Raw genomic sequence first — 21,730 nt, 5'->3', positions numbered from 1 at the left:
TTCTTCCATGGGGGATAAAGATGGGCCCAGGCGGTTTCTTGAACACCAAGCGATTAACTTCGGCGGCCCTGCAGGGAGGTGGCCGCCGAGGCAGGAAGAAAGTCGTCGTCTTTCGAGGACATGACGCAGGTGCCAGGATGTCCATCCCAGATATCGCGGAGAATAGCCTGCTTGTCCTGTGCGTCGCCGTTTGGACTGGTGTGAGGGGGCGCCCTTGTCGGGCTGCTGTTCCTGGAGAGCGTCTATCCGGTGCTGTAGAAGGGTGGCACGGTCGAATTTCCCATTGGGGGTGAGAGGAAGCTTGTCCATGACCTCGATGGCGTCGGGAATCATGTATGACGGCAGACGTGCTCGTGAGAAGCGCATGAGTGTGTCCGCGTCTACACCCTGACCATCGCTAGCAACGAACGCAACAAGCGCATGCGTGCCTTCGGCCGTCGACGGCGGCTGTCGAGCGACCACCGCCGTGTGCGCTGCTGGGTGGCTCTCTAGGGCGCGCTCGATCTCGCCCAGCTCGACACGGAACCCTCCATGCTTGACCTGGGTGTCGGTGCGTCCGAGAAAATCCAAGACGTTGGCGTCGACTCTCCACTGGGCCCTATCCCCGGTGCGATAGGCCCGCACGACGCCTGGGTTGCGAATGTCATGCCCCGGTCGAGGAATCTCCACAAACTGCTTCGCAGTCTCGGCTGGCCGGGCGAAGTACCCGGCGGCCTGCTGGGGACCAGCAATGTAGACCTCGCCCGGTAGGCCTGGCTCCGTGATCGGCCGCTGGTCTTCATCGAGCAGAAAGATCTCCATGTCTCCAACAGGGCGCCCGACGGGGATTTGCTCCGAGTCTGCATCCGCACGAGTCACCTCATGCATCATCGCCAGAGTGGTGCACTCAGTCGGGCCGTATGTGTTCCACAAGTGCTGCGGAGGACCGTGTTCGAACACACTGCGGATCGCCTGTACGTTGGCGACGTCACCGCCCATGAGGACATGACGCAGGCTGCTGAACGCCGAGGGACAGGCCGAGACGGTGATCCGGAAGAGTGCAGCAGTGATAAAGATCACGGATACCTAGTGCTCCTGCAAGTACGAGGCAATGGCTCCTGGGTCGGTTGCAATGCGTCGAGGGATGGCAACGATCGTCGCCCCCGAGAGAAGAGTAGCCCATATTTCAAACAAACTCAGATCGAAGCCCGGATTGTTGAACTCGGCCACGCGGTCCGTCTGCAGTAGAGGGGTGACAGGCGTCCTCGTGGCCAGGTGGAGGATGTTCTCAGCACGGATCTGCACCGGCTTGGGCTTGCCCGTTGACCCAGACGTGAAGAGGATATGGCTGCGGTCTGTCTCCGGGCCGAACTCCCAGTCTGATCGTGGTTGCGTCTGTCCAACGCGGGGCAAGTGCACAGTTTGGAAGTCGGAGAGTTGTATAGGCCCGTCCTTCTCCGCGATGAGATAGCGCACATGGACCTGCTTCAACATGTCCACGATGCGCAGCTCCGGCAGCGTAGGCTCTATGGGCACACAAGTTGCCCCAACCAGACGCACCGCAAATTGCGCGACAATTTGTCCAAGGCCCGGACCGAGGAGGATCCCAACAGGCTCCTCGAGGAATTCGATGCCCTTCGCAGAGAGCAATTCTGCAAGATGGATGGCCTCCGAGACCAGCTCACTGTATGAGAGCGTGGTGTTTTCAGCCACGACGGCAGGGGCATCAGGATTTTGTTGAACGTGAGAATACACAATACGTTCCATGGTGATAGTTGAAAGCGAACTGAAGAAGAGTTCTTTGGTGAGGGATTCCACTGTTGTTATATACAATTCCAGAGCTGATTTTACTCGCGGACTGAGATGCCAGGGCAGGTCCAGGATATACATAGCCCTATCCAATAAAAGCAGCACCATGCAGAAACAGGCCTGACGAGTTCTCCTGCAGCCACCTGGCGCGAATTCTCCCTGTGGTCATTGATGAACGTGCTCCAAATCGGGTTGGTCCGCACGAACCGGTTGCTTATAACGGACAGCTGCATATCCGTGATCACACCCATGATTCATGTCCGGGATTTGATATCTCCTTCCTTGTGGGCTGGACTTTACAGCAACTCCAATAGATGCACTGTAACGAGCTGCTGGATCCACCATATCTTGAAGCAAGATAACCAAAGGAGGAAATCTCGTAGGTCATATCCTCCAAATCCCGTGCAGGTGTTTGTAGATCCTGGCCTGGACATTTGAGCATGGAACTATAAGCTGTCGTATCAATAATACCGAGTAACTCCAGTCAGGATGGTGGTAAATCTAGCACCTTGTAATTTCTATGATGTCAGGTGTTCTCATGCATGCGAGAACATTCAGTCAGGGTAAACATGGCAATGTTGGATCATACCAAAATCCAAGATGCCTGTTTCAGAGCAGGTTTCTAGAAGAGGCAATATGGACGAGGACAAGCTGTTTTTCAGATCTGGAAAGCGAGACAATGAAGCAGAGACATTGCCACACACAGCGTAGTTTAGAAAATATATAAAACGAAGTACAGCCCCAGTCTCCTCAGCAACTCATCACCATCAGAATCCTCAGAGAATCCTCAATCGCAAAATGAACACCCTTTGCCACAAGCTTGAAGAGACATTGGCCGTTCGTCGCCAGAAAGGGCGTCTGATTGATCCTCCTTCCCCAGCCAAGCTGGACGGCATGGTCGACTTCAGCTCCAATGACTCGTTGTCTCTTTCTACCTCTGGCGTTCTGACTAAGGCTTTCCTGAATGAGCTCAAGATGCACCCCAACTTTACCGTGGGAAGTACATCGGCACGCAGCTTGGACGGCACAAGACAGTACCTTCTCGATCTTGAAAGAGACGTAGCCAAGTTCCACGGTGCCGAAACAGCCATGTTCTTTAACTCGGGCTACGATGCCAACGTGGCTGTCTGGTCGACTATCCCCCAGCCTGGTGACTTCATCGTGTATGACGAGTATGTGCACGCGAGCATTCACGACGGCATGCGTCGGGGCCGGGCGAACAGCATGCCTTTCAAACACAACGATTGTGATGCGTTCCGATCATGTCTGGAGAAGGTCCAAACCGAGAACCCAGACATAGCGAAAGGAGAGCAGGTGGTATTCGTCGCCCTCGAGTCCTTCTACAGCATGGATGGGGACCCAGCTGCCGCTGTTGAGTTGCTTGAGGTGGCACACGAGACGCTTCCACTGAAGAACTTTATCTTCTACATAGACGAGGCGCATTCTAATGGTGTCGTGGGGCCGAATGGCTCCGGGTTCGTGTGTCACTATGGACTGGAGGGACATTTTCCAATTCGTCTGCAAACATGTGGTAAGGCGTTGGGGTCGACTGGTGGTGAGTGCTTCCGATTCTAACTGGATCATTTATATCTCTAATGGTGTTAGCTGCTCTTTTGTGCAACGAGACTGTCAAATTCACCCTCCTGAACTATGCTCGGGGGGTGATATTCAGCACAGCACCGAGTTTCGTAAGTGCAGCGGCGGTGCGAGCAGGATACGACATCATAGGCAGTGAAGAGGGAGAGAATGTGAGTCATTCACTTCACCCAGAAATATGTCCTGCATCTACTGACAATAACCAGCGTCGAAAGCGCCTTCAAGACCATGTATACCGCTTTTATCGACAGTTAACGTCGCATCCCAGTTGGCCGCAGGTCAAACGAAAGGGCACTATCTACCTCCCAACCGAGGATACCTGGCACGTGGGACCGTTCCAGTCCCCAATCGTGCCTGTCGTTCCTCGGCCGGACCTGCCTGTTGACTTGGGGAAGTACTTGGAGCAGGAAAAGTACTGGGTAAATACAGTGCACTACCCTATCGTACCCAACAAGATGGATCGTGTTCGGATTGTTCTCCATGCAGATAATACTCCAGAGCAAATTGATCATCTCGTGGAACTTATCATGGAGTGGGCGACAAAGCAGATGGGCAAAGGCAGGCAGGCTGTTTTGTGAACTTGTCAAGTATGAGCGCAGTCAGAAGGCGATAGGACACTGAGCATATTTTCACTTGATAGTCGTCTGTAAATAATTGCGGCGATGATTATGCATAAATATATTCTGTCACGGACTAGGGACATCCAAATCTAGTTGATTGATATTCAACTATGATGACACGACTGCCACTTTGCTCCGTACCGGGATATTATGCTCCACGTCTGTCGATGGGAACTCTTCCACCTTGACTCCTTTCCGGAACAGCAGACAGTGTGTAGAGCCCCCAAAATGGAACATTCCAATCTGATCACCTTTGCTCACATGCTGTCCCTCTCTCACGGTAATATCACAAGTAGAGACCTCGCACATGCCAACTCCGAGGAAAGCCATCAACCCAATATCAGGGTTGTCTGCTTGGATGAAAATGATCGCTCGTGTTGCCGTAGCAGTGATATACTCTTGCGCCGTGACTTCGCCCGCAACGTCGATGTTCTTCCGCGCGGAAGCCGGGTCGCCTAGGCCTTCGAACAGCGGCTCCGAATAGTAGGTCCCATCGACGACGTACGCCTTGACAATCTTCCCACTGACGGGCGAATGCCACCGATGGTAGCTCAGCGCGCTCAGGAACGCCTGGTACACCGTTCCGCCTGCAAATTGGGGCGCGAGCGGGTCATGCGCCAGCATGTCCTTGATGGAGTACGGCTGGCTCTTGATCCAGAACATATCGCGCTCCTTCACATTCCGCGCAACCTTGTACGGCTGCGACTCGCACGCATTAGCAATGACGCTATCATCATCCGGCGCCGCCACCGGCCGCACGCCGGGGCGGAACTCGCGCGTGAAGAAATCATCCCACGATTTATACCCATGGTGCTCCTTCGCTGGATCACACACGTACATCTCCTCAAACGAGTAACTACTCTGGTTCCCAATGTTCCCCACCGTGACAAGAGACTGTACGCCCATCTCGCCGAACCACCCATACGGCGAATCATCCAGCACGCTAGCCGACTCCGGCGACTGCAGGTACTCGCCCCAGGCATTAAGAACCTTCTTAATCATGGCGTTGACGTCGGCATCCAGGAACGCGGCGTATCCACTCGGCGTGCCCATGGGCCAGTCCAGCACGGCGTTGATGGGCAGCCCGACGAGCCCGACGCGGTGCGAGAAGTCGTTCCAGGAGGGCGCGGTCGTGAGCAGGTAGTTCAGCACGCGCAGCATGTGCTGGTAGTCGCGCATCTGCGGACAGCCCGTCGGGTCGGTCGAGTAGGGCCTGTTGCGGGGGATTTCGGCGAACATGGCCGAGATGAGCATGTAGACGCGCGTGTTGGACTCGATGAGGGCTTGGAATTCCTTCAGCACGGGGTGCAGGTCGTGAGAAGTCTTGCTGTCGACGTGCGCGATCACGCCGCCGAGCCATTTGTGGTGCGCGTCAGACGAGGAGGGCATCCATTTGCCCACTCTGTGATGGTTAGTACATACTACTTGTGATGGGGGTGCTGAGGTGAATTGCGTACCGGTGAAGACGCGGGGTGCCGTGGGGGTGCTTGTTGTGCTTTGGAGGCATGTTGAGGGCGAACGAAGTCAATTGATAGAGGAGGATCAGAAAGCAGCTGGAAAATGCTAACTATGTACTCTTGGCGGAGTGATGCTTTTTATATTCGTCGCGTTGTGTCATCATCATGATGAAGCAGTGGACCCTGACGTCATGGCGTTGACATCCGGTATAGGCAGTTTGTTTGCATCGTCTTCAATAGATACGCTACAAAAGGTTGATAGAATTTCATTGATTGACAGTCGTCTCATGATATTCATCATGTTCATTTTAGATTGTGTATAGATAATGCACTTCAAACAAACATAGACTCATAACGATCGGAGCAACCCGGTCGTCCTTCAAAGAGTATACTTGAATAGAGGCGACTTCTCCCCCATCTCCAATAACTGATGATCGGTATACTTCTCCCTGACCTCCTGCTCAGAAACCTTCCCCTTCTTCTTATTCCCCATGAAGAATGACAGCTCCAAGAGAATGACAAGAATCAATCCGGTCCCACCCAAAGCTAAAGAAAGCCCGAAGCCAGTATAATACTCCGGGCTCTCTTCTTCGAGATACATGTAGCTCCCAATAATACCACCAATGTTGCCAATGCAAATGCAGAAAGCCGAGCCGATCGCGCGGCGATTCGACGGCGTCAGGTTATTCGAGATCCACGACGTGGTGGCCGGATGTATCGGATAGAAACCAGCACAGGCGAGAATGACAGCAAATAACGCGGCTCCGACATTCTGCTCTAACTGTCCATGGAGCGAAACAATGATGCTATAAGCCACAGTCACCATTACGAGCGGGATCGCGATAAACGGCATCCGCCAGTAGAACTTGTCAGACAGACGCGCAAATGCGACAGCCGAGATAGCGCCTGCAATGTAGGGCGGGACGGTCATCAGCTGCGCGTTCGTGTTTGTGTATCCCATGGCTTTCGTGATGCTCGGGAGCGTGAACTTGTTTCCTGTAGCTTGTTAGGGCTTGTCGACAACAGCCTTGTAGGGATCCATACCATAAGCAACTGCCGCCTGGCACAGAAGAACGTATGAAAGAGCATAGAGCCTCCAGTTCATTAGAACCGCAACAAGGTCCTTCCATATTTGGGGCTTCTTCTGGGCATCCTGCTCGTCTCTGAGGTTCCCGCCTTCTTTGATGAAGAGTTGCAGTTCGAGGTATCTTATCTCGTCGGGATCCAACCATCGGCCCGACAGCCGCGGGGAGTCGATCAGCAGGAAGAAGCATGCACCGCCGAGAACAACGGTGGCTATACCCTCCAGAATGAAAATCCATCTCCACCCCTCGTGCCCACCGACTCCGTCCATTTGGGCGATCGCGGCAGCTAGGAGACCGGAGAACGCACCCGAAAGGGCACTAGCACAGTAGAAGAAGGCCAGTCGAGTGGATAGATCTTTTGGCATGTACCACTGGGTGCATAGGTACACCGCGCCGGGGAAGAACCCAGCCCTATCTGTGTAAGTATGAAGCCTGCGTGACAGGGAGGTGTTCACTTACTCGAAGAATCCGAGGAACACGCGGGTGACAACCAATCCCGCAAAGTCCTTCACGACGCCGGTAAGAGTCATGATAATTCCCCACGACACAATCAAGATACCCAGATATACCGAAGGCCTCTTGAACTTTTTGAGAACAATATTGCTAGGCACCTCTGTCCCCTGTTAGGATCATCGGTAGGAACACGGAAAGGACACTCACCGAACAGAACATATGGAATGAAGAAAATGCTCAATGCTAGATTCCACTGCAGCCCATTCATGTTCAGATCCTCCGTCAACCCTTCAATCTTCGCATTGCCAATATTTGACCGGTCAAGGTGGGCCACCAGATAAAGTGTTGCCAGCATGGGGATGAGACGAACATCAACCTAGAGATGTTCATGAGCCACGTCCACCCCTGAATACAGAAAGAACAGACCTTGCGCATGGTTCTCTTCCGCTTCTCAGGTGAATAATTGAGGTAGAACTCTTCATCCTGCGGACTCAGTCCCAGAACCCGAAAATTTTCGATAGTGACAATGGCAGGAACATCCTCCTGGTGAACGGGGTCGGGGATTTTCTCGTCTTCGAGATCTGGGGACGTTGAGCCCGACTTTGTGTGCGACATTTTCAGATGGCAGAGCACGTTTCAATCTGTCGAGACAGACACCGGCATATCCTGAGCATTGAGGGAAACGCAGCCAATTTATCCTCTCCATGACCGATAGCCCTTCCCCAGATTTGCATCTCCAATACGCCCCGTGGCCATCCCACTCTATACCCCGCAAAGACGTGCATAAAGCCTATACGCATCTTCCATTGCCAAGAGAACCTTAATACATTGTTCGTAAATATGTCTGGGGAAGCCCTAGCTCCCAAGAGAACAAGAACCCGACAGAGTGTGTTCTGTGCTCGGCGTCAGCTGCTAACGGCGGCCAAGAGATCAAACTAGGTAAAGTAAAAGATAGACGCGGGGAAGACACTTGCGATATGACAAAGATATGTTGCTTTTCGCTTCCTCATAGCCAGTCATGGAATGCTGATGGGACATGCATATCAATTTGAGGACCATAGAGGTCGATGCTGGATATATAGGAGAAGTTCCTGCTCGCAGGGAAAAGCAAGCTAGAAAAGAGTCTGAAGACATCATACACCTCTCTACGTACTCATCGTATGACCTTGTCCGGCGGGGTTTGAATCCTTGTCGTATTAACCACACTAGTATGGGGAGTGGACATACTCCAAATGCCAATGCAAATGGATCTCTTGGTTTCCTTGGCTTGCTAGGGACCGAGGGATATTCGGTAACCGGGTGCTTCCTCATATATGCCATGCCAACGCGCCATTGATATGAATAATGGTATTAATGAGATTGCAAATAATATGAGGATGAGCTGCCTGAATCAAGTCTGAATGCGCCGGGTGTCTCTACGCCACATCTTGAAGCGGGCATCCGTATCACTGGCCGACACTAGTGGATCGTTAGGAGTATTTCGAGCCTCAGTCTTCATAACCAACCGCCTGGCTACTTCATTGGCCTCATTTAGGCTGACCAACTTCCGCTTGCCTGGACGTTGCAGTACCTTACGACGACACAAGTCATAGACAGCCTCCCTCTGGCTTCTTTGTTCTTTCTCCTCAATAGACGCCGTCCGATGGCGGTCCACCACGGATGGAGGGGCATCGGATCTGAGGATTGGGGGCGACATTGTCACTTCTTCAATCCAGGCATCGGCTGCTAATTCCAGAGGAGTGGCTCCTGTAGCATTTTCCCGTAGTAGTAGATCGGGTCGGTAGTCGAGCATAAGCTCGAGGACCCCGAGGAGCTGGCGCTTGACTGCATCATGCACAGGGGAGTTACCGGCTCCATCCAACAGTTCAAGATGTCTCTGGTTCGTGACTGCGGCAAACTCCAGAAGACAGCGGGCAACATCCACCATATTTTCAGTGTTCATATCGTGATCAGACTCATAGGCGAACCTTCCTATGTATGAGTTGGTGTGGTAGTATGTGCTTGAACCAGTCTCGTGCAGCCAGCGTGACAGAGGAGTCAGTGACCCTGAAGCCCGTTCAGTTAACAGCGAGGGAACCAGACGCTGATCAAAAAATCCAAGCAACGTAGTCACGTTACTTGGGTCCCCGAGTGTCAAACCCACACCACCATTGATCCCGCAGAGCAGAAGATGTAGGAGGTTATGACCCTGGCCGTCCCGCACAGCCTGATTAGCTCCTGCCTTGATCAGGATGTCCGCGAATGTCACCCGATGATAGGAAAATGCCAGTGCCAAGGGCGTGTGCCCTTCTTCTGATTTCTTTTCAAGACAACCGGGCACGTTGGTGATAAGATATTCAACAAGATGGCGCGACTCATCGGTTTCTTTGGAGAGGATTGCACAGTGGAGTACAAGATGATCTGCCATTGAGTCAGTGGCGTGTACATCAACACATGGTGGAAGCAGGTATGGTTACTTACTCCCTGAGTTCAACCAACTCATGAGCGGCTTCTCAATTCCATCCTTTGATTTCGCCAGGAGCTGCATTTGCCTGTTCCCGGCGTGTTTTTTGGTAAACTCGAGGTAATACCGACCGGGGGCGGTAGTGAGGAACCATTCAGTACTCTGTAGGTTGCCGCAATAAGCCGAATAAAGCAACGGAGGGTACGTAGGATTGAAATATTCGAAATGGTTAGGACGCCGGGCCCACTCTGTTCGTTTCTTCCCATGGACAGAAAGGCCTTGGTAATAACGAGGCTTCTCATTCTCGTCGGCTCCACTGCGCTGGACAAACACATCCAAGGGAAAAGTCGGACCAGAAGCCCTGATTAGTTCCTCCAAGCATCGGAGTCTACCATTTTCGATTGCGAGGTGGAAGACAGTTTCACCAGGATTGTAAATTGGCGACTCGCCATCCTGGGCATCATGAGTAGTGAAATGCTGCCCGAGCTGCAGCAGAAGCTGCAGCAAACGTATATCATCAGCGAGAATTGCGTACTCGAGAAGTGACTGTGGTTTCCGAGTTCCTCTCTTTGACTTGTCCAGGAACAAATGCGCTGGGCAATCCCAGTGTAATGCCTGATGAGGAGATATATCACTTTCCACTTGTGCTGCAACGGCGTCAATATCGTCAATGGTAAACTGATCGTCGATTATCGTGCTGTATATGGGAAACGGATTGGATTCGTCATCACCCGACTCTGAGCCGCAGTAATCACTTTCGTTTGCCATCTCATATCGCACCTGGTCTTTCTGCTCTTCTTTTTTGTATTGAGCTTGAATGATCTGGATCATTGGCTTTGCAAGTTCGTAGTGGCCCCGGAAAATTGCGATAGAAAGCGGAGAAAGGTGATCTTCGTCTCGCACAGCAAGCTGGAGAGGACGTTCTTGGTTCTCCCCCCATGGACCCAATGTAAGCTGTTTGATCGTGGCGAGATCTCCGCTCCAGGCGGCTTCAAATCTATAATCAATTAGTATCAGGTGAGCCACGCAGTGATGGAAAACTCACAGAGATAAGTATCCTTCCTTCTTCGCATCTGTCAGGTCTGGGACATGGAAAGCAAATGAAACCTTCAAAGGCGTCTTGGGTTTGGTCGTAGCAGGTCTCACTGCACCTGTAGCGTTGTCGTGATGAGTCGCCAATTCAGGAAACATTGCTTTCCAAGTTTTCGCGCCCTTCTCCAGCAATGTCGCTTCTAATTTGCTGAACCCATCGCGAAGCTCTGCAACGACACGCGTTTTTGACTCAACTGCCTTTTGCTTGGACTTGAAATCCTCGACCTTTCTCTGGTAGTCTTCTAAGTCCTTCTGGTGGATCTTCTGGGCCTTTTCGAGCTGATGCCTTGCGTGCCATATGCGGTAGGTTCCTTCCTCCAGGCCGTCGAAATAATGACTGTCTATTTCCCTGGGTTCCGGTTTACCAGGCAATTGGATGGCTTTGAAGTCACTGAGTTGCCGAATCTTACCGTGAACAAGATCCAGCAGAGACTTTGCTGCTCGGACCTCCCACCGGCACTGGCAAAAACCCGCTCTATATCCGGCGCGATCCAGCGAATTCGGATCTGCACCACGCCGCACCAACTCAGTAGCGAGTTCTGGCAGTTCGGCCTGCACGGCATCAATAATTGGTTGGTCAACATTTTCATGAAATATGCGCTTGTTGTCGTCCGTATTGTTCCTTCGAATTCCATCCGATACCACCTTCGCCGAGTTGACAAAAGCTGCAAAATCAATCGACACATCGGCGCCGTTTTCAAGTAGCTTGAAGGCACCAATTACGTTCCTGTGCCGAATAGCGACAGACAACGGGGTTACTCCACCCGGCGACCACGAACCCCCGGTTATTGCAAGCTGGTTGATTGCCTTTTGCAGGGCTGGCTTGCTCTGCTGGACGAAGACATCCAGAAGCTCGGCATACGACGTTCCGGCTATGTAGTGCAGCGGAGTGTACTTGTCAAAATCGGCTTGAACTGGTGATGCGCCAAGTTGCAACAGCTTTTCCGTCATGGTGATAGCTTTGTCCAACGGAAGTCGAAGTGCAAGAACTAATGTCAAGATCGATGCCCTAGGAGTGTTGTTATACGCGTAGAGCAATTTCACAGGAAGCAACACATCCGCGCCCCAGGAGCTGACCAGTTCTTGCACAACGTCGACATGCCCATTGAGGATTGCAAGATGCAGAGGCGAAGTGTGGCTGTCCCAGGAAACGACATTGATGTCATAAACGTCAGGTTCATCAGTATTGTCGTCTTCCGCAACATCCTGATTGGCATAGCTGTGGTCGGGTTCTTTCTCAACCTTGACAAAGGAACCAAGGGTGTACGAAGTGGTCTCATCCTGTGGGATACCCATCCCCACAGTATCATTGTCATCTTCAGACTGACTTGTCGCGCTCTGATGTTGTTTCTCGGACTGCCCCTTCCGAAGCTCCAGCTTGCGATCTTCCTCCGCTTCATTGAGCTCACTTCTGTTGAGCAGGATCCGGACAATCTCCACAGCACCTCGAGCTGCTGCAAAATGAAGTGCAGTCCGGCCGTCAGCCACACGAGCAGTGAGGCGTGCGCCATGGTCGACAAGGCACTGAACAATAGAGGGTGTAGATGCTATGCACGCCAGATGTAGAGGCGTTCTTCCGGTGTAATCCCGGGTGTTGGGGTCTGCTGACTCCTGTGAGAGCCATTCCTGGACTGTCTCAAGGTCATGATCAACAATAGCCTGGCACAGTCGCTCCGTGTTCCCAACGTAAGCCATTTCTAGATCAAGGTTAGCTCATTGTCTTCGGCAGAAGTGTTTCTTGGGACATATACCCGTCCAGTCGGTCTCTGTAATCGGATTAAAGCTTCCAATTTCTTGACGACCCGGGTCGTCTTTGATGAAGGATATATCACCCGAGACATATATCTTACTCTCTTTTTCAGCGACCTCCTTCTCCTCTTCAGTCACTGGTGTCGGGCAATGACCGCAACAATCGTGGATGATGTCCTCGACATTGCCAAAGAACGCAGGGTGGCGGTGAAGGACAACCTCTCTGCTTTTGGGTTTGTTCCATTCGGCATTGAGTAGCAGATCTTGGTTATAGAAGAGCCGTTCAATTTTCCGGGCAGGGTAGTATCGTCCATATGGGATAGTCTGCAATGATTATTAGCAAGGCGATATAAAAATGTGACTGACCGGCACCCACGAAGGTATGATAATTGGATTCTTCGTCCTCCTCAAACCATTCCGGCACTTCATCTTCCCATTTGGCCTTGATGTTCCCGGCCAGGACGTGCCTGCTGTAGAGAAATTTCTCTGGTCGGCCACGCTCTCGGCGTCGTTGCTGAAGGTAATTCTCTCTATCAGAAGCCAACGGCAACTGCTCAAGGACTAACAGGCGCGCTAAACCCACAGTTCTTGAGAAGCTTCGTTCGAAGATAGTCTGCCTGTGTAAGCGTCATATGGTTTATAGCAAGAAGGCCGTCCTGGTAACATACCGGGTCAATGCGTGAGCGGTTTAGCTGGGGCCAGAAAACTTCGAACCCACGTCGCGAGTACTTTGACAGACGGTTTTCGTACGAAGGAGAACGTCTGCTCAAATCGATCGTGTTCTTCTGTGTGATGTAAGAAGCTAGTGCCCGCGGAGAGGCATAGACTTGCTTCCCATCGTAGGCAGCACACGAACAGTCCACGTCAAATCCGGTCAGCACCTCGGCAATGGACTTGTAAATGCGCAGCACAATCTGCACATGCCGTGTGGGGTACTGGGAGACGATTGTAACTGCATTCTTGGTCCGAATGGTCGTCGTCTCGTGCAAGATGGCGTTCTTGATACTATCCTCAATATGTTTGATCTTCTCGATGGCCTGTTCTTCGGTCAACCCATACAGGAAGAGGTCGACGTCGGACGCAGGGGCGACTTTGTCATGATAGAATTGGCGCAGAGCACGCTTCGAGCCCTTGTGTTCGTCCGGAACAGGTAGGAGACAGGTGACAACAGCACTACCAGCAACTATAACATTACTCCAGTCCATATCACTGAGAGAGGCTTCGGAGAAAATAGCAAAGTTGTCCTTGAACTCATCGAGACTCGGGACCACCGCGAGAGAGCCATTCAGTCGGCGGTCTTCAGCCTTGAGAGGCATGATATACTTCTCCTTCTGCTCTGGCGTCTCAGTAGCCAGGTCCCGTGCACGAGTCCGAAACTCTGCAGTGCCGTCGGGGCCATAGACCGGAACAATGTTGAGATGATTGTCCTGAAGGACGGGGTTGGATGGTTCTTGTGCGAACAATTTTCGCACAACAGACTCATATTCATTATACGGGGCGACAAGATCTTCGACTGGAGATTGCGGGTGTCTCTGAATCCAGCTAGCAAAGTCTTGGTGCTTGGCCGGCAACGCAGGCAATGTATGTGTTGCGGTCATCTTGGCGCACTTGGATGGCTCGAACAGATCGAAGTAAAACAAAATGGGTGTCCAAATGTAATGGCTCAGATCATAAAGAACAAATCTGTAAAAGAGTCAAGATATAATTCTGTCGTTTCCAGGTATCTCGTATTTGCCAGAGGATGTCACTTGCCTTAAATGGCTCTGTGTAGGCACTGCCCGATCGGGTTAGGCCAAGGCAGCGTAGGCAGAACCCTGACCGCCCTGCAGGCAACGTCTGCACGTGTCCGCCCCTGAATCCTAATCGGGCAAGATATCAATCTCCTTGTCAAATGCGACTGCTACCAACCAGGCTGCTACAGGCAGACACGGGGGACCTGACGTCTGCCAATCAATCTATTCATTGATTAACCGGAACATGTCGAATTGAAAAGGTTGCTTCGCTTCTCAATCGTGATCAGTGGCAATCGGAGCTGAGTGGACCTGACCCGATGGAGCTCCTCTACGCGTGAACCAGATCATCTTGTTCCCCAGTGCCGGCTCAAGTTCGAGACCCACTGCCTGTGCTTGTCCTTCCGCGTTGATGTCGAACTTAGCACGGAAGAATTCAGACAAAGATCCTTCCTTCCCCGGGGTATACAGCTCTCCGACGAAGTATTCGCCGTTGACATGTGACAGCTTCAGACAAAACGCAATGGCTCGGTCGGTAAGATCTGCCGTTAACCGCCCAGAATTGATGTCCAGGGTGAGACGCCCGTAGCCGGCGTGTTGGTACGTCCCACAATACTCATCCAGGGGCAAAGATCGGGGTATGTGATGGCCCAAGTGGTCGGAAATTAGACTGACTGCTTCGGTGCTGTTAGCTGGCTTCCTCTGCTCCTTAGCCACGTCGGGAGGACGAGACTCCGGCTGCTCCCCTTGGATTCCATGCAGCCTGTCCATGAGGTACAAAAACAGCCTGTATTGTGCATATTTAGCACTCTCGGAATTTCCCATCATGACGAATGCAAATTCTTTTTGTGGGAGGAACCCCACCAGGATCCTGAAGCCGGGCCAGCTCCCACTGTGCATATATACTTGCTCTCCACGGTATGTGTCTAGAAACCATCCGAGCGCGTAAAGATGATATGGAGCGGGCGGGTTGAGCTGATCAAGCCCCTCGGACATGATCGTACGTGGGCGCAGTAGAGCTGCATAGCCCTCTGCTGACATGGGCCCGGCTTGATAGATCCAGGATTTCAGCCACTTCGCATAGTCCAGGACGTTGCTTACAATTGCTCCTGTCCCTGTGGTTGGCGCGTAGTTCAGAAACGGTTCGAGCACGAAATGCTCCTTCTCTGGAACCCAGGTATAGCCGCGAACGAGTTTGGATTTGAGAAAAGGGTCGTCCTTAAGATCTTGTATAGCGAAATACGTGTCGTGCATACCGAGTGGATCCCAAATGCGTCGTTTTAGCATTGCACCTAGACTGTCCCCAGTGATCTCCTGTAGAACGTGGGAGACAACCATATACATGTGGTTACAGTAATTGAATGTTGTGCGAGGAGAATATGCCAGTGGTAGATGCCTTAGCTTTCGCACAGCATCTTGCAGTGTCTCATTCGGATTTGCTGCAGTCATGGCAATTTCATGTCCCGGTAATCCAGATCGATGGGATAGCGCGTCCTCGAGGGTTGTATTCATTGTGGCATGGGTGTCTGCCAGAACGAAATCCTCTCGAATCAATGATGAGATTGGCGTATCCCACTGGAGAGGCGATGAGCCATGTTTCTGATCCTCAATCAAAAGCGACACCGCAGCTGCGGTAAATGCCTTCGTGGTGCTGCAGGTTGAAAACAGACTGTCCGTGGTCATTTTCCTATCTGGAAATTCCGCCAGCCCATATGCCTGAAACATGAGGATTAGTGTGTGTGATTCGTTTCAAATGACCCGGATTCACCTTGGAGTAGACATTGTGCTTGTGAACAACGGCAATCGTCATCCCAGGCACTTTCCATTTGTTCAACAACTCCTGAACGAGGGAATCAAACTCCGGCGTTAGAGGGGAAGATCCACACGGCACAAACATGGTGATGGCTATACGTGGGTATGAATGCGCGAAAGGAAGTTGACAAGAGCAAGTGCAAAGAGGGGCAGCACAGTATGGGTGTGAGGGGTTACCAGCTTCCGAGCTGGGAAAGTGGATTACGGCATACATCTTGAGACAAAAGGAAACCCCTTCTATTGTCTAGGTATAGCTACCACTGAAACACAATATGCGACTCTATATACTGTCCTCTGCAATTGTGTTAGTGTTATCGTGGATCAGGAATGATGCACCCCTGCCATCTACATCTAGTATCAGAGTCTCATAGGTCTGATCCCCAGACACTCTGTATCGCCTGCAGCCAATGTCGCCTATGTCCTGCATGTGCTTCGTTATTCGGAATTCGTTGGTACTGGGGTGTTATACTGTGCGACGGTTGTCCGCTGGTCGGGGATGTACTTAGAACAGCTCGGTGTTCGAGGGCTTCCAACTCTTCGTAACTGTTCGCAATGTCCTCGATAATCCCCATGGCCTGCAATCTCCCTGCTGTGACAGGATGCGCGAAAATTGTTGCTGATTGTGGAACTTGCCCCGCTTCTTCGTGGTGAGATGACCATATCGCCTCTCCCATGGTCAGTGTAGCCGTTCTGACACTGACCCTTCTGTCACACGAGAGGGCCAAGCATACACCTGCACCGAAAGCTGGCCCATTGACACTCGCGATGGTCATCTTGGGTACGTGGCTCAATAGGTCGAGTAATCTGGTAAGGGACTTAAGCTCGGGAGATTCCCCGGCAGGCCCTGTCTTTCCATATTCCAATCCCATGCAGAAGAATCTCCCCTTTCCTGTGATGACGATGGTTGATATTGTATCCTTCTCACTGTAATGGTGAACGAGATGTGTCAAGTCGAGAATCATCTTGTGCGTCAAAGTGTTTCCGGTCTTCGCTCGGTTAAGCACAATCTTAACGCTGCTCCCCGAGCGATACACCAGTATGTTTCCGATCTTCTGAGTCGGGACCCATTGTGAGGTAGGCAAAGAAACAGAGGTCGCTTGGTCAAACTTAAGGACCTGTTGCTGCTTCGGCGGGCAGGATCTTTTCGCACCGAGTATCCGTGAAATCCAGATACCAGTTTCCATCAACTTCAACAGGTTGACTCCGGCGTCAACGCCAGCATTATGGAACATGAACACCAAGTCCTCGGTGGCAACGTTCCCTTTAGAACCAGGAGCGAAGGGGCAGCCCCCGAGTCCGGCCACGCTGCTATCGAAAACCCTAATGCCGCAGGTGTATGCTTCCCATGCATTGGCTGCGGCGTGGCCATACGTGTCGTGGAAATGACCCGCCAATCTCTCGACTGGGATACTATTGTCGACAAGATATGTGAGGAGCTCTCGTACCGTTTCTGGGCGTCCCACTCCTGTGGTATCCCCCAGGCTGACCTCATAGCAACCCATGCTCAACAGCGCTTTAACACAGCGCAACACTGCGGAGGGCTTGGTAGGTCCGCTAAAAGGATCTTCGAAGATACAAGATACATACCTAGTCAAGGTTAGCATATGAACCGAGCTTGCAGTTCTAACAGCAAGATGTCATACCCTCTTACAGCGACCCCATTCCGTATAGCCTTCTCTGCGACGCGGGATGCTCTCTCGATACCCTCGCCGACGGAGCAGTTGATATTGGCCTTACTGAAACCCTCGGTGGCGCTGACAAACACGGCCACTTCTTTGACGCCATATTCCAGCGCAATATCCAGCCCTTTAGGATTCGGTACAAGGACTGGAAACCGAAGCCCGTCGTGCTGTTGTAGCTGTTTGATAGTTTGGTCTCGTAACACCTCCCTGCAATCCGCCAGTTGAGGCACCGCCCGCGGCGAGACTATGGACGTTAATTCGATCGTGCTCAGGCCAGACTCCCGGAGTCGCCGGATTAGTTCCAGCTTCACAGAAGTCGCAACCGGATCTTTAATATTTTGCAGGCCGTCCCGCGGCCCGACTTCGACGATGCGCACCGCACCTCTAGGGTTCTTCATGGTGTCTGAGCATGGCAACTATTGAAACGAGAGAGGGTGATCGATCTAAGAAGGAGCAGAGCGACATGGAAAGGGGCAGAACATTTTCTATGTGCCTGTGTGAAGAATCTCACGTCAGACATCCCGATTATATATCTTGCAGTCATCGGGTGGCCGGCAATAATTAAGGTGGCGGCCGTGCCGAGGCAATTCCCCGCAATGGAATGTATGACCTCATCGCCCCCCGGCTTGACGGAAACCCCCATTCGGTAGCCGGGTGGACGGCAGGGGAACATTCTAGTACATGGTTCGGGGCTCGAATGTTGCCTTATGGGGTAACGGGGCCCCAGGATGCTACTCCTAGGAGTACAAGCGCTACTTCGATTTTGCAGGGCTAGAAGTACATACTATGTCCAATTTAGTCAAAACCTGCTGTGTTATTTGTTACAGGTTGGATAAACTTCTGAAAAGGATCTTATAATGTGACTCATATGCTGAAGCATGAAACATCGGTCGGATCCTGGTTGATATCATGTCCGCATGTGGATGCGGGAGGCGCCCCGGTGTAGGTATTGATTAGGTTGTACATGAATAGATGGTGTGTAAGTGATCGATTTTGTTATACCTCCTCTTTCCACAAAATTTATACAAGGTGTGAACGGAAAAGTTAAGTGTGTTCCTAAGTGCTCAAAGAGGAATCTGCGATTAGTCAATACGAGCAAGGATATACCTTACTGGACAAGAGTTGGATTCAGCAAATTTCAAACCATTAGTCATACCTATGTATACGTATTTCCACAGACTAAAAGAGGCGAATCTGAAGAGGCTGTGATGGATTGATGTGTATGTGTGGAGGCCATTGACAATGACTCTATTTAGAAAGCAGGCAGGCTGCGGCGGATACGTGCTGTCTACACATCTTATCTCTGATGTTTCTCTGTTTCTTTTTATTCTATCTTTTGATCTACTGCCAAGGACAACGTAAGAAGAATCTTCAGGATCCTAGATTGGGATTATCACGCAGCTGGACAAAGTAGCATCTCGCTATATGGATGCATTGTGAAGAGCGTTAGATGGCGCATAGAAAGGGGTACGAGTATGAGCACCTTATGGGCAAGCGCTATCACAAAAGGAATTTCAACGAACCTCTGCGAGGGGGACACTGTATGTATGTAGAGGTGGATATCTACACTAGCGTGAAGCGTGGTGCCGCGTTTTACACACATATCGGAGCGATATACGCCAGCCATGGCAGGGTCTAGTCGCCTTTGGCTCCCGATAGGACTCAATGTTCCAGAGTTTGAATATACTTTGTCAGGCTGAATTTCCGAAGTAACGCCGGCAGTGATGGAACTTTATGCCCGAGGAGTCCGCTTTGATTCATATGAGTCAAGCCTGGCAAATTAACCAACCCAGGAGACTAGGACAGTTAGACTACCCAGTAGGTTGCTTCCATGCGCCTCAGTATACATTGATATTCATGACAACACGATATGACTTTTTTTTTTTAAACTCCTAACAGACTATGAGGATATCCACTTTCCCCAAATCTGCTAGCGTGGCTGGATCCGTGGAATCCTGTACTCCACAGAAAGATAAGCCCGATCTTTGTAGTAATAAAAAGCGCTAAGGAACGGTAGGCCAGCCACGCCAAGCTTTGCTGATAGATAAAGGCGATAGGAGATACTCGATTTACTCCGCAGTCCCTCGATCGGTTTTTGGTTCTGGCTAAATGACTGTCTGTTCTGCGGATCCGATTGGCCTCTCCGGCGGTTGTTATCATGATGACCACGATGGTTAAGTTCTATACCACCCCATACTGCCACGATTCCCCGGAATCCTCCCGATTGTAGGCCCTATATATCTCCGCTGGTCCCTGGTCCCTACCTTCCACTGTTCTCGCATACATAGCGCAATGTCAACTTCAAAGCTGCCAGAACAGATCGCGACGAAATCCCCCTCGACTGCGGTCGAGGGGGAGGTCACCTCCGTCGACCTCGCCACCTTGAATGCCTCCATTGATACTCGTGCTGAACGGTCGCTGGTCTGGAAATTCGACCTTCGCATTTTACCCGTACTAGCAATCATGTATCTTTTCAACAGCCTGGACAAGTCGAACCTGGGAAATGCGAAAACCGCCGGCCTAGAGGGTATGTGCTGTGCCTGCGACTGAATCCCTCATGATTAACGACGACTCTCCAGATACGCTCAACCTCCATGGAGACCAATACAATTTAATTCTCAGCATCTTCTTCATCCCATACGTCCTGACGGCCCCGTTTCTTGGAATCCTGGGCAAGATGTATGGGCCGAACCTTGTCCTGCCGTGCATGATGCTCACATTCGGCCTCTGTACTGTCCTGGTGGTCGCCGTCTTCAATTTCAGCGGCCTGCTGGCCATCAGATGGTTCCTGGGAATGTCGGAGAGCGCCTTCTTTCCTCTAGTGATCTACTACTTGACGACGTAAGTCTCTTCGACCCCCCGTGTACATGCTCCCATCTGCTAACGCCGTCGCCCAAATAGTTTCTACCGTCGAGGCGAGCTCGCCAGACGCCTTGCGATCTTCTACGCCGCCCAAAGCATTGCATCCGCCTTCTCAGGCCTTCTATCCTTTGGAGTCTTCCGCATCCATACCGGCCCCCTCGCATCGTGGCGCTATCTCTTCCTTATCGAAGGCTCCGCAACCGTCCTATTCGGTGTGTTCGCGCTCTGGTATCTACCGCGGTCATCTTCCGAGGCAAGCTTCCTCTCTGACGAGGAGAAGACCCTCGCGTACCATCGGATGCAGCTAGACAGCTCGGCGGTCGTAAACGAGAAACTCAACATCCGCGAGGCCCTCCGCGTTTTCAGGCACGGAACAAGCTGGGCGATCCTTGGAATCCAGGTCTGCCTGGGCGTACCTCTTCAATCAGTGCAGCTGTTTCTGCCTGTGATTATCAAGAGATTGGGCTACAACACTGTCAAGACGAATCTGTACACTGTCGCTCCGAACGTCTCCGGGGCGGTGATGCTTCTCATCCTCGCATTCTGCAGTGACTGGACGCGGTGGCGCTTCCCGTTTGTGGCGCTGGGATTCCTTTTCACGTTCATCGGCATGGTCATCTACGTGGCCATCGACGTGGAACGCGATATCAACGTGGCGTATTTCGCCTCGTTCATGATGACATGGGGCACGTCTGCTCCGTCTGTGCTTCTCGACGTGTGGTACAACAATAACATCGCGAGCGAAGGAAAGCGCGTGGTGCTGACCAGCATTGCGGTGCCGCTGGCCAACTTGATGGGCTTGGTCAGCTCGAATATCTTCCGTTCGCAGGATGCGCCAAAGTATATCCCAGCTCTGATCACAACTGCAGCCTTTGGGGGCACGGGTATCATTCTAACCCTTGCTTTGGGCGGGTGGATGATCCTCGATAATGCGCGGAGAAACCGCCGACAGGGCGTTAACGTTAGAGCACTGGATGTGCCGACGGAAAGGCTGAAGGAGGGCCCAGAGAGTCCAGATTTTAGGTGGTTTTATTAGATGTATTATATACCAGGATGTGTCAAGAATACCAATTGCTAATCTTATACACTTACTGCTCTATGCTCATATAAGGCCGTGAGAGATTATGCGGCATCATAAGCCGTATGGAGATAGATACCAGAGTAGACACATCTTTTGGGAGAGGTGGTGGCACTATTATGGACGGTGGCTTGGCAGGTCTCAGTTTTTTCTCTTGCCCCCCTTTCATGGGAGTTATTGAAGGGTAGACACAATGCTCCCGACACTTAGAACCTTCTTTGCTAGGCCTAGGCCTTCTCTTCCTTTTCAAGTTCTTTCTGATCTGCATCTTGAAGTCAACCAA

At 51.7% G+C, this 21,730-nt stretch overlaps 8 protein-coding genes across 8 annotated transcripts; 2 read left to right on the top strand and 6 right to left on the bottom strand.

Annotated features, from left to right (window-relative positions):
• Positions 1 to 53: 53 nt before the first annotated feature.
• ATEG_01809 (amino acid adenylation domain-containing protein) lies at positions 54 to 1,746 on the bottom strand (the record flags this gene model as incomplete). The annotated part of the gene is made up of 3 exons (XM_001209174.1): positions 54 to 195; positions 410 to 1,065; positions 1,132 to 1,746. The coding sequence occupies 3 exons, from the start codon at positions 1,744 to 1,746 to the stop codon at positions 54 to 56; spliced, it is 1,413 nt and encodes a 470-aa protein (XP_001209174.1).
• An 840-nt stretch (positions 1,747 to 2,586) lies between these two features.
• On the top strand, positions 2,587 to 3,962 carry ATEG_01808 (aminotransferase class I/II-fold pyridoxal phosphate-dependent enzyme; the record flags this gene model as incomplete). Its single annotated transcript, XM_001209173.1, has 3 exons — positions 2,587 to 3,343; positions 3,394 to 3,476; positions 3,591 to 3,962. The coding sequence occupies 3 exons, from the start codon at positions 2,587 to 2,589 to the stop codon at positions 3,960 to 3,962; spliced, it is 1,212 nt and encodes a 403-aa protein (XP_001209173.1).
• A 150-nt stretch (positions 3,963 to 4,112) lies between these two features.
• Positions 4,113 to 5,511, bottom strand: ATEG_01807 (phosphatidylserine decarboxylase family protein; the record flags this gene model as incomplete). The annotated part of the gene is made up of 2 exons (XM_001209172.1): positions 4,113 to 5,404; positions 5,472 to 5,511. The coding sequence occupies 2 exons, from the start codon at positions 5,509 to 5,511 to the stop codon at positions 4,113 to 4,115; spliced, it is 1,332 nt and encodes a 443-aa protein (XP_001209172.1).
• Positions 5,512 to 5,840: 329 nt separating this feature from the next.
• Positions 5,841 to 7,614, bottom strand: ATEG_01806 (uncharacterized protein; the record flags this gene model as incomplete). The annotated part of the gene is made up of 5 exons (XM_001209171.1): positions 5,841 to 6,457; positions 6,506 to 6,957; positions 7,006 to 7,159; positions 7,207 to 7,375; positions 7,426 to 7,614. 5 exons carry the CDS (start codon positions 7,612 to 7,614, stop codon positions 5,841 to 5,843), a joined length of 1,581 nt encoding a protein of 526 aa, XP_001209171.1.
• Positions 7,615 to 8,389: 775 nt separating this feature from the next.
• Positions 8,390 to 13,599, bottom strand: ATEG_01805 (ankyrin repeat protein; the record flags this gene model as incomplete). Its single annotated transcript, XM_001209170.1, has 6 exons — positions 8,390 to 9,399; positions 9,460 to 10,439; positions 10,488 to 12,231; positions 12,286 to 12,607; positions 12,660 to 12,896; positions 12,952 to 13,599. 6 exons carry the CDS (start codon positions 13,597 to 13,599, stop codon positions 8,390 to 8,392), a joined length of 4,941 nt encoding a protein of 1,646 aa, XP_001209170.1.
• A 690-nt stretch (positions 13,600 to 14,289) lies between these two features.
• ATEG_01804 (uncharacterized protein) lies at positions 14,290 to 15,525 on the bottom strand (the record flags this gene model as incomplete). Its single annotated transcript, XM_001209169.1, has 1 exon — positions 14,290 to 15,525. The coding sequence occupies one exon, from the start codon at positions 15,523 to 15,525 to the stop codon at positions 14,290 to 14,292; it is 1,236 nt and encodes a 411-aa protein (XP_001209169.1).
• A 665-nt stretch (positions 15,526 to 16,190) lies between these two features.
• On the bottom strand, positions 16,191 to 17,905 carry ATEG_01803 (hydroxymethylglutaryl-CoA lyase, mitochondrial precursor; the record flags this gene model as incomplete). The annotated part of the gene is made up of 2 exons (XM_001209168.1): positions 16,191 to 17,412; positions 17,469 to 17,905. The coding sequence occupies 2 exons, from the start codon at positions 17,903 to 17,905 to the stop codon at positions 16,191 to 16,193; spliced, it is 1,659 nt and encodes a 552-aa protein (XP_001209168.1).
• Positions 17,906 to 19,799: 1,894 nt separating this feature from the next.
• Positions 19,800 to 21,405, top strand: ATEG_01802 (putative MFS transporter; the record flags this gene model as incomplete). The annotated part of the gene is made up of 3 exons (XM_001209167.1): positions 19,800 to 20,034; positions 20,087 to 20,348; positions 20,409 to 21,405. 3 exons carry the CDS (start codon positions 19,800 to 19,802, stop codon positions 21,403 to 21,405), a joined length of 1,494 nt encoding a protein of 497 aa, XP_001209167.1.
• Positions 21,406 to 21,730: the final 325 nt, after the last annotated feature.

This window comes from Aspergillus terreus, genomic scaffold (assembly GCF_000149615.1).
Source record: "Aspergillus terreus NIH2624 scaffold_2 genomic scaffold, whole genome shotgun sequence".
NCBI lineage: Eukaryota > Fungi > Ascomycota > Eurotiomycetes > Eurotiales > Aspergillaceae > Aspergillus > Aspergillus terreus.
Note: the sequence above shows the minus strand (reverse complement) of the source record. Positions and strands in the feature narration are given on the sequence as shown.